General features: G+C 30.3%; 1 protein-coding gene across 1 annotated transcript; it reads left to right on the forward strand.

Moving 5' to 3' along the window:
• The first annotated feature begins 3,256 nt into the window (after window positions 1-3,256).
• On the forward strand, window positions 3,257-4,732 carry LOC120071593 (uncharacterized). Its single transcript, XM_039023940.2, has one exon. The coding sequence runs from the start codon at window positions 3,348-3,350 to the stop codon at window positions 4,518-4,520; it is 1,173 nt and encodes a 390-aa protein (XP_038879868.1). The 5' UTR covers window positions 3,257-3,347; the 3' UTR covers window positions 4,521-4,732.
• The last annotated feature ends 7,602 nt before the right edge of the window (window positions 4,733-12,334 follow it).

Raw genomic sequence — 12,334 nt, forward strand, 5'->3', positions numbered from 1 at the left:
ACTTCAGGCCATGTGCTTTTTTTTTAACTATTAAGTAAAATTCCTATAATAGAAAAATCTAAAAAATATTTAGATGTTATAGCAAAAAATTTTAGAAATGTTTTTGTACTTTTAAATTTTTTTGCATTTCTGAAATTTTTTGTCATAAAATAGCAAATAAGTGAGTATCTGGCTTATAAGAATGATCAGTAGGTCATTCGAAAAAAGGTGAGTTATTTGACTAATTATGGATGTCGACTCGTAAACTCAACCATAAGAGCTAAAGAGATCAACTTACTTCATAAGATCGACACAAATCATGAAGTCGCACTGTACTCTAGAGTCGGCCATGGAAGTTAAGAAGGTTATAAAAGTTGACTCTGTAAACTTTACGATTCACGAAAGAAATAATACCTAAGAATCAAGGTCTAAGGAGATCGTCCCAAGAGAAGGCATGTTTCAGGGCTTCAAGGTCGACCCAAGATCTTGAGAAGAGGTTGACCATGAAGGTTAAATTATGTCAGGTATTCACTTCTATATGTGCTTTGCCCCATTAGTGAATTAATTCGTACAATATTTCTATATAATCAAGATGACTCATGACATTCAGAACTCTCTATTCTCTACCTATCTATCGCGATAGTAACTCACTTGATTATTGGAGTGTTGGTGGCCAAACACCATATTGGCGCAAGATTTTCTCTATTTTGCAGTGTGATTGTTCCATTATTCTTCCCAAATTTACAACCTTATCGTTGGGTACCAATTTTTAGTATCAATGAAATTTAATACAACAAATTATTTACACGCATATTTCAATGTTGATATGAGTTCTAATTAATCAAAGAATCAATAATTTCTATTAGATGTTTGAAGTTTGTATCTCCGCGCATTATCAGATTTAACATTAAAAAAATTAATTATATAATATTAAGGGTTCAAGTTTAATGAGTTGCATTGTTAAATCAATAAAAAAAAATATTTTAATTATTTTGATTTAGAAATATAGTGGACGTTTTAATTACACTACGATTGAGATTGTTGTTGAGAGAGTTAAAAGTGACCCAACAATAATCTTTCAAGTACATTTAGCATTTGGTAAGACTTGATTGCAAATCAAACTGTTAAAATCAATTTTAAAATCTTATGCTAATTCTTACCATTTTAAAAATCGATTCACCGGTTACTTTTTAACAAATTTTAAAATTTCAATTTTATTGTTCATAAATTAAAAACGATTTTGTATATTTAGAATATTCTTTACAAACCAGTTTCTATGCTCGAGATTTTCACGCTCTCATTAGTTCAATCCCACTAACTTTTTCAAATAATACCACACTTTACAAACCAATTCCTATACTCAACATTTTAACATTAATTATTTTAACTTTAATTAATAGAAAAAGATTGAAAGAGAACATGAAAACTAGAGGATAAAAGTGTTTAAATCTTGAAATGTTAGATCAATAAGATATTATGCAAAAGAAGAAAAAAAAAGGTGTTGGCTAGGCTGCACCCATCTTTACACGATTCAACACACTTACCTAATGAAAACTTGTCATGTGACAATTTTTTGTTTTATTTAAAAAAAAAAATCAAATTATTAATATATTTTGCTATGTTATAAAAAGGGGATGCATAACATGAGTTGCACCTAATTATTGTCTTTGGTAAAATATCTCATTTTATGTTTTCTTGATTGACATTATTTCAATTGTATTTAGAAGCAAAAACATGATCTAAATTAATGTGTGAATAGTCATCATGAGCATAACTTAACGTACATCGGCCAAGAGATTGGAGATTTTATTCTTCTGTTTGACATATATGGAAATGTTAACATAACATAAAATAAAAGTAGAAATAATAATATTGAATGCATCACTAGGAATAACATCTTCAATGATATGAAATATAATGAGTAGAATTAAAAAATGAAATCATGACGTTAAGACTGATTTGAAAAAATATTTTACTACTGTAAAAATATGGAGGATTTGCTATCCAACATGAGCGTAATCCATTACTATCCAACATGAGCGTAATCCAAATTACGAATAAAAATGTCTTCAAACATATAAACCAAGAGAAAAGGAACAAAAAAAAAAAAAAACAACATTATTTTGAACTTGATAAGATCTATCAATTCCATCTAAAAAATTTCAATTTCATCCGATTGAATCATAAACTTACAATTTAATTTCACAAAACTTGTTGGTTCCAACTAAAATCAAGCTTCCACAAAATAGTTGAACTAGGGCACAAAAACTAAAAGGTATCAAAGGTAAAATTTGTAATCATTATTCGATTTGCAACATTTATTTAAATTTAAAATATAATTGATGAGATTGATGTTTAAATGAAAATCTTATGAAGTTTGAGGTAAGCTTTGATATTTATCTTAAAGGAAAATCTAATCATACAAATGAAACATGTAACACTTGAATTTTGGAGAAGTATATGAACAAATAGAATATCACATCTAAGCGAGAGTAATCAATAAAAGCTTAAAGGAATTGAAAATTATTACATATATACCAACAATTGCTTCTTTCCTTTTAGTAGTTTATTTATAGGAATTCCAAAATTGAGCGTGCTTATCTTAGAAAATGTTGGACTATCAAACGTTGAATCCAGATCTCGAATCTTAGATATGAGGCATTACAAAATATTTATTTATTTATTTTGAACAATTTCAACGGTATGTAGAGCGAAGAGAAAGATATTATTATTTGTCCCAGCCAATGTTTAACGTATTGATATCAATTAAAATGTTGTTAATGTCTCAATTTTACAAAAATATTGATAGAAATATCGAAAAAATATTGATATTGATGCACACTCATGGAAAAGTTATCAAAAATAAAAAAAATATTTAAATTAATAAATAAACTTTTTAAATAATTGTTTTTTTTTACCTAAACTCTTTTTAAATAATAAGTTAAAATGGTTAATATTTATATTTTATTTTTATTAATGATATTTTGTAGTTTAATCCTTATGTTTAATCAATTGTATACCATATAATGAAAGTGTTGATTTACTTTTATGTCAATTCCAAAACCATATCTATGTAAAAATATTAGTAGAAAACATGTCGACCAAAATTTAATCTTCTAATGTCGACCAAAGTTCAATAAGTTGAACTAAAGATTTAGTGTAACGAAATTAAATGAGATTGGAAAGTTCTTCCGAAGCTAATTAAATTTCAACAAATTTGGGAAAAAAAAGATTTTTTTTTTAAAAATTATTATTTTGAAATTGTGGTGGGTTTTTATTATTATTTTTTTTGGGGGGTGGTTTATTATTAATTAGTAGAGAGCTTCCATTGTTGTAGCTTGAAGTTGTATGAACAGAGCACCAAAATCATGGAATACCAAACTCCCAATCCCCAAAGAAACTCCATTGCTGACACCCAAACAGAGCTTCAATGCTTCATCGATGGCGAATCTCTCGATTCCACCGACCTCGACCTCTCTTTTGAAGATGTCGATAGCTCTTGCTCCACTCCTTACGTCAGTGCTCCTTCCAGCCCCACCCGCAGCCCCATTTCTGGCTTCTTTTACAGTGCTCCGGCCAGTCCTATGCACTTTGCCATTACCAAAAACCCTACCCCTTCCTCCTCTTCCGCTTCCATGGACAACCATTCTTCTTCCTTTGAGTTTGATTTCTCCTCCAGGTTTGGGTCTAATGCCGGCTCCACTTCCATGAGCTCCGCCGACGAGTTGTTTCACGACGGGAAGATCCGTCCGATGAAGCTCTCGACGCACTTGGAGTTTCCGCTGGCCCCATTGTTAGACCTGGAGATTGGGGATGAAGAAGGGGATGGAATCGTTGAGTTTGTTCGAGGGAGGGATCTGAGGCTGAGGGATAAGTTTCAGAAGCGCAGAACTAGATCGATGTCGCCGTTAAGAAATTTGCCGGTTGAGTGGAGGGAGGGCGAGAATGGAGATGGAATCAATGTCGAATGCTCTGTAAATGAGAAGGAAGTTTCTGAAGAAAGTGAAGTAATGGAGAAGGTTGAAGAAGTTGCATCCAATTCCGAGGCTAGTACTCCTTCGATTTCGGCTTCATCATCGAGATCGTCTTCAGCAGGAAGGAGCTCGAAGAGATGGGTTTTTCTGAAGGATTTTCTGTATAGAAGTAAAAGTGAAGGAAGAAGCAACAATAATTTCTGGTCCAACATCTCATTTGCTCCAGTTAAAGAGAAGAAATCAGGAGGAACAAACCAGAGCATTTCCAAGCAAAAGTTCATCAATCCATTGGTGGGTCGATCTTTAGAAGGGAAGAAGGCAAAAGGAACAGTTGGGGCAAAGAAAAATGGGTCTGGGAAGCCTGCAAATGGAGTTGGAAAGAGGAGAGTTCCGCCATCGCCGCATGAACGTCATTACACAGCTAACAGAGCTTACTCAGAGGAGATGAAGAAGAAGACTTATTTGCCTTACAGGCAAGGATTGCTTGGTTGCTTGGGATTCAGCTCAAAGGGATATGGAGCTGTGAACGGATTTGCCAAAGCCTTGAATTCTGTCTCTTCCAGGTAAAATCCCTTCTCAGATATATAGATTCTTGATGACTGGTTTGGTTTCTCCCCTCTGGTTTAGGTTCTCCTATAAAATAATGTCTTCTTCTCCATTTTAGTGTGAAAGAAAAGGCTGCTCTCAGTGATGGGGTTCTTCCTAATGACCCCATTTTTGCCCCAATATGGTGGCTCTGTAAATTTATCCTTATGAAATATGAATTAGTTCTCACTGAATCTGTTTGATTCTCTTTCTCTTTTGGGTGTGATTCATTCAACTAGAGTAAGGGTTGATGTTGAATTAACTGCATTGAGATTTTAAGCTGATGTGACATAGATTAGCGATTTTGTGTTCATGAAATAGCATGCATTTTGAGCTAAGCTAAGCCACATGGCCAAATGACCCAATTTTGCATTGGGACAAACTTTTCTTTTGTGCATCAAATATTAGGTCCATGTTTATGATGATTATGAACACTTTGGATTATGTGAATGAAAAACAAAAGTTGATTGTAGTGACCATTTTGGTTGGCAGCTGTTCTAACAATCAACTTTCTACCTTTGTCTTTAAAACTTGTTTTAAGAATAGTGTTATTTGGGTAGCTGTCAAGGTCAAGATTGATTAAGACTTTCTGTAGTTAACTTTATATAAATAATCATTTAGATTCCTAAGGTTTCAAATGTTTGGTTTTAGTTTCTAAATTTTGTATAAAAGCTTAGTTTTGTCTTTGCTGTTAATTCAATTCAATCATGTACCAAAGATTTAAATTTATTTAGCAACTCAATATCTAACTGTTGCACATTCAAACACTTGTCTATGTGAGAATCAATTGATTTGGTAGAAAAAATAAATGTGGCCCTAGGCCCTAAGTTTTCTATAAAAAAAATTTATTACAAAATTAACAAAAATGGCTATGATGATTTTTATTCTTTAGTGCAAAGTTGAAAAACTAAAATAACATTTACAAAAGTTTTCAACATAAAATGTAAGCCTAGGAATGAACTAAAACAGATGTAAAGGAAAAAACTATTATCAAGACATGATCTCACTACATTTTTGTTCTAAATGTTCTATTCATAACACTACAAAGTATGAAGCAGTTTCAGATAATGACACTAGTCAAATTATATGGGGATTTTCTTTCTTTCTTTCTTCTTCTTCTTCTTCTTTTTTTTTTTTTTTTTGAAAAAAAAATTATTATTTGTCTCTCTTTCTGGACATTGATGTATAAAGCAGTTTCAGATAATGACACTAGTCAAATTATATATATGCTTTTTTGTGGTACCAAACCCACACAATTTGTCTACTTCTTTTGGCTATTATTGAATTGGCAGCTTCTCTTTAGGTTCCATCTTTTTCCTGTCAGTCTTCTTCATGTGATGCCCAAATCATTATTTGCTAATACTTCTCCATATTTGGAAATTCATGTGAATTGGTCTTACATGTGACTACAAAATATTATTGAAGTCAATCAACTGAATCTTGGTAGCCACTTATTTTAGATAACAAACATTTTACTGTTCTATGATAGAATCAAAATAATTATTCAAAATCTATTTTAACTAGCTCAAAAATCACATTGCCTTTATCCACTTAGTTTGTGTTCCTCAACAACAAATGAACCTTTTTTGCCCCTATATGCTTTTCCCTCTCTTGATGCAAAAAAGTTAATTGAAGAGCCTACGAAGAGTATGACAGGCGAGTTTGGTTTGTATAGTTCGAAGTCGTAAAAGTGAGTGTGTGATACTACATAAATTTAGGCTTACACTCATCCTTTAGACGATAGACCTTGTACAGGTTTCATATACTTAAACGTTTGTGTAATATATATATATATTTGATATTTGTGAGTGTTTGAGTCGGTTTGTGTAAACTTCGACTAATCTAACAAGACAATCTGTCTGATCTTATAATATTTGAGTGTTAATAAAATTCGTAAGATACTAAATTCTAGGTAAATGACCATCATGAATTCAATCTATCGGCTCTTAGTCCTTTAGCAAATCTAATGACTTTTATTTATGAATAGGCTAAAGCTATGATGATTGGAATTTTGTGTAATACATTGTTAGCTAGAGGTAGTTGATTGAAGGTGGTGGTGTTTTAATGAGAGTGGGGAAAAAAGGAAGCAAATTTGAGAGTTAAAACAGTAGGAAGATCACATCAGTGGTCCTAGGTCCATTATTGGGGTTTGCCTGTTGATGCAAGAGAGAAGAAAAAAGAGGCATGAATTGATTGGGTCATTGATGTTGATTGGTCAAAATCTAAGGGTTACTGAAAATTGAAATGAAGAGGTCCCACTCTTTTTATTGTTAATATGTACTCTCTGAATATGCCACCTACCTCTTTAGTCCCCAAAAGTCCTTTCTGCATCATTTCATTTTTTCTAACCCAACTTCTCTCTCATGAACTGGGCCAAAAAGTTCATACACACTAAGCAATGCACATTTTTCACTCTCTTAGGACTTGATAGTCATTATAGTTTGGAAAGGATCTCAATTTAGTTTCTATGATCTTACAAGTTTCAATTTAATCTTTGTTGTTTAGTTAAATCTTAAGTGATTAATTTATGTGGTGTTGAGATGATGGTTTGATATCTAAAGTAAGGGTGTTATGTAAAAAGGAAATAGTTGTCGACTTTGAATCAACATATATGGCGAAAATGAAGTTGGTTTAGTGGTAATTGTTGACATGTACATACTCTCTTGAGGTCGGAGGTTCTATTCTCTTATCATATAATTATTGTACTAAAAAAGAGCCAATTTCAATGATATTTTATTTGATCAAAAGATTATAGGGATCCAATCTAAAATTTTGCACTTTTACACGTTTTTTTTTTTGTAAAAGTGCACACTAAGCAAAACAAAACTTTCATTTTGCTAGGACTTGATAGTCATTTCAGTTTGTATGATCATATAAGTTTCAATTTAAACTTTGTTGTTTAGTTAAATTTTTGTGATTATTTTATGTGGTATTGAGATTATGGGTTGATATCTCAAGTGTTACGCAAAAAGAAGATAACTGTCAACTTTGAATCAACCTAAATAGCCGTAATGATAATTATTGACATTTATTTCTTTCCTTTAGGTCTATGGTTGGATTTTCTATTACTAATGAAAGAATCAATTTGAATGATGTTTAAAATGTTATAGGGATGCAATGTAGAATTTTGCACTTTTAAAGCTTTTTGTGTTTTAAAATCATGAAGATGAAATTGAGATAAATTATTAATTACTGGGAGTAAAATGATAATTTAGTTTTTTTTTTTTTTTAAAAAATAATAATAAAAACGCGTTTCAAACAAATTTTGATATTTTTTTGAGGTAGATTTAGTATTTTTTTGGTCGGTTTTGAAATGGTAGTTTCCTTGTCATATTAATTTGATCAGAGATTGTTGAAGAGATAAAATCCAAAAGTAGTGATCTTGAAGGTTGGTGAATTTTATTTTGAAATTAAAAAATTAGCCCTCAATTAGTCATCTTCAGCCTCAACAATTTCAATCCTCCATTATCCATTCCAAAAATTCACAAAACAAGTGGGCCCCCTCAATCAAATCAATTTGTTTTTTTACTAATATGAAAGTGTTTAAGATTTGAGTTTTAGATTAAGTCATATAGTACACACTCTTTAAACGAGGGAGAGTTTAATTGTTGGCGCTGTCAGAAATTTACCTTCTAATTCATTCTTCTTTCTTTAAATCTTTACATTAAACTTTTTCCCAAAGGAATATTATTTCTAAAGGATCATCCTACTCTCTTTTTTCTATTTTCTTACTTCACATAGTGTCACTTATTATCTTATTGCTATTTGATTGATATCTAATTTCTATTAGATTACCATCTTTAATATTATATACTTATATATAAACGTGAGTTATATCAATGTGATTGCTATCTGATTCCTATTTAATTTATCTTGTAAAAGTATTGTAGAGGTGAAGGATACTATATTACCTCTTAACATAAAACCTCAAGCAAAAAGACCTTAGAAGTAAATAATTCCTTAAATTGTTGAATTGGCAAAGCGTACAAAGTGTAGCCATTGTAAACATGTTGGTCATAATATAAGAACATGTAGATTTGCACGTTTTTGAGCAAGCATATTGTGGACATCAAAGGTATCTTTGTTATTTGTTTTCATGTGAGTACAATGATGTATTGTCTTAGTAGTTTTTGTGTATTAGTGGATTGTTTTAGCAGTAAGTTTAAGATAGTAATAATGGATAACAATCAGGAGGCAATTAGCTGAAAATATAAGACATGACTAACTATGACAATCAAGTGACAAGAAGATATTCCTTGTGACGCAGTTTCTTCTTGGCTCAAACTGAATCTTAAATCACTATTGTTGTTGTTATTGTTATTATTTTTATTATTATTATTATTATTATTATTATTATTATTATTATTTTAAACTTTCTCTTCTCTCAATTTATAAACTAATTGACAATAGTAGAAGTTATCATATGGTAATCAGGAGGCCATCAAATTGGGAAATATAAGCAGGAGTGAATTATCTAAGGAGAAAGAATCAAATATGATTGTATGATAAATATCTGATTGCTATTTGATTGTCGTGTGGTGTTCATTAGATGTTAACATGCGATTGTTATGTGATTGCTATCTGATTGATATTTGATTGTTATATGATTTCTATCATGCCATGTGATTTTCATTAAAATTTAAGTACTTGGTGATTTTTATTTGATTGTCATGTGATTACTATTCAATTGATGTAACAATGATAGATATGCAATATACAAAATTTTGGTAATAACTTTTAATTATCGGTGATAATACGAAAGTTTAATATAAAGTATAAGATAATAATTATATACAACATTGTGTAGTATGTTATCAATAAAAAAAACATAAAGTCTAACATCAAAATCTAAAAATCTTCCAAAAGAAAAACATCCTATTTTAGTTGTAAAATCTTAAAGTGAAAACTAGGTGCTTTAATAAATGTCTTGCATGCCTTTAAAGATTTTGTGTTTTTCTGGCATTTCCAAATCAAAGTCTTAGGCGTGAGTTTCAATTTTCTTTTTGGTTGTTCATTTCCCACCATAAACCTATCTTGTAAAGATTTCTTTGCTTAAATTCTATTCTTAACGATCTAAAAAAAATAGATAATGAATTAGAAATAAGTTTAAGATAGTAATCAGATAACAATCATACGATTGGAAGTAAAAATTAAATAATGATACAAAATGAACGGTAGTCAAATGCCAATATACTAACTATGTGACAAAAAATAGAAGTAATCAGATGACAATATCAAAAAATTACTAACTATGTGATAAGAAACAAAAAGTAATAGATGAAAATCAAAAGGTAATTAAGTGACAATCAAATGATAATATAAAAAATTACTAGTTAGGTGATAAAAAGTTAGAAGCTAATTAGATGTCATTTAGAAACTAATTAAGAAAAAATAGAAGGTTCATATAACAATCAAGAGGTAATTAGATAACAATCACAAACTAATAACTATGTGACAAAAAAATAGAAAATAATTTGAAGACAATATTGAAAATTACTAATTATGTGAGAAAAATAGAAGATAGGCAAATGACAATAAAAGAGAATATCATAAATTCCTAACCATGTCATAATAAAAAATTAAAAGGTAATCCAATGATAATTAGGTGATAAATGTATTAGTGCTCAAGACAACTATAGTTCAAATCCTCTGACTAAAAGAAAAAAAAAAAAAAAAAAAAAAGACTGTGCGAGCAAAAAGGAGAAGATAAAAGCAAAAATAGAAAAAAGAAAATTGTGAAAACAACAGACAAAATGTAGCCTTGAAACTTATTAACAAGAAATCTCAGAATAACGATGAAAACAAACTCCATATTTTCATCAAAGTAAGCTCGAGCAACAACACTTACAAGGATAGTTGTCTCTAAGTAGTACCTCATTTACTTATAGAAAACTAACAAGATTCAGAATTTAAAGAAATATTATTTACACCAAAAGAAAAAAAAAACCTGTAAAGCAATGTTATTTACATAGAATAAGAAAATGGAAGAGAACGGGAGACTAAATGTTCCGTTTGGTTGACGTAGTATCTTAACTTCAATGAGTTAAAACTGGAATGTTGGGCGTTGAGGAAGAAAGAAATCAGTCGTTCAATATCGATGGAGGAAATCTGGAGTTAACGGAAGTGAAGCGTGAAACCAGTTAAATTAATAAAACTGAAATGTAGAGATAGAGAAATTCAAGAAAGAAGTTGAAAATAAAGATGAAGGGCGCAGTAAACCCTAAGAGTTCGTGAAGATAAAGAATATATATAGGGGTGAAGCATAAAGTGAATTAAATTCGTGGGAGGAATTTTTCACCTTTTCTTTTGCATCCATTACTGAAATTGGATTGGACTTAAATATCTTTCCATTTTGAAATAATAGTAATTTCACTATCATTTGAAAAAATAAAAGACGAAATTGTCGAAATCCTAAAATGCTCTTTTAATTGAAGTGTAATTAATTAAACTATATATTCCAGCGACTTTCAATGCCAAATAACTTGATTATTTCAAGCGGATAATCATCCTTAAATCTCGCGATTTTAGCGGATGTTATGAATTTATGTATCAAATTTAATACTTATTTTGAATTTTCAAATCTTCTACAACTAATTTTAAAATCTTCGTTTGAAATTTAAATTATCATATTATATTAATCATCCCAACTGAAATTTATTATTTTTATTATACTTTCTATTAAACTTAATCAGCTTTTGAACATTATATTTATTATCATTTTGTTTCAAACATAAAATATTAGAATACAACACATAGCCTTAGCCTTCTTCATCCTATTTATGTTTTTTTCTTAGGACTATTAAATGATTAAGAGTTTTGTTCAATGGTAGGTGAGATGAAAATAACTATTATCATGACTTTTGATTTATAGAAGTTTCTATTGCTTCAAACACATCTCTTAAACATCTTGTCGATCTAATCCAATCTAAGGTTTTTCCAACTTCTGAATGTATTATTTCTCGATTAACAATGTATCAGGATGGCTGCAAAAATCTTAATGTGATTAGAAACGTGAAAGACAAAGATGTGAAATCCTAATGTGATTAGAATCATAGAAGACAATGAAAGACTCAACTTAATCGACCACGACCAATAGTTCAAGTCACAGAGTCTCTTCTTTCCAAAGTGATTCCTATCGAGTCATTGTGAAAAGATAGGCCAAACATATAGACAGTAACCTGTTTGCCTTGGGCGTCCCACTTTGACTGATTCGATCAAGGAAGGATGTACCATCCTGAATATTATTTGTTTCTCTTCTATTCATCAGATCTCCATGATTGACATCAATACCATATCATAATTGGTTAGTAATTTCAATTGACGATTTTTTTATTGGGATTTTCACACTCTAATCTAAATTAATTTCTTTCTTCATGAATGCAATTATTTAGATAATGTTTTTATTAGTCTAACGATTACTTTCTAAACTAATATTTTGGTCTAGAACAAAGAAAAAGTATTGTTACAGAATTTTGGGTAAGTTCAACCGCGATGTAGATGGTTCGGTTGAGTGATTTTCAATTGCAATGTATTTATTTTTAAGTTTAGTATTTGTTGGTGCTAGTTTGGAAACTAATTATACTATATTTGTACACCAAAAACTTTCAAAAGATTTTTGACGACTACAAAACCTTCTCCCGAATTATAGTGTAATTAAATTTTCTTTAACCATAAAATGCCCCCATATGGATTTTCAGAATTTTGAGTAGAGTGGAGAAAATTATGGTTATGATGATAGATTCAGAGACAATGTTTCTATTCACAACCGCACCATTGTTGGCGGAGAAGCCGATTTC

The sequence above is a fragment of the Benincasa hispida genome, chromosome 2 (assembly GCF_027475165.1).
Source record: "Benincasa hispida cultivar pf3 chromosome 2, pf3_genome.v1.1, whole genome shotgun sequence".
Lineage (NCBI taxonomy): Eukaryota > Viridiplantae > Streptophyta > Magnoliopsida > Cucurbitales > Cucurbitaceae > Benincasa > Benincasa hispida.

Excerpts from the sequence above, each read along its gene's own strand:
- LOC120071593 (XM_039023940.2), top strand. The coding sequence starts at position 3,348 with ATGGAATACCAAACTCCCAATCCCCAAAGAAACTCCATTGCTGACACC.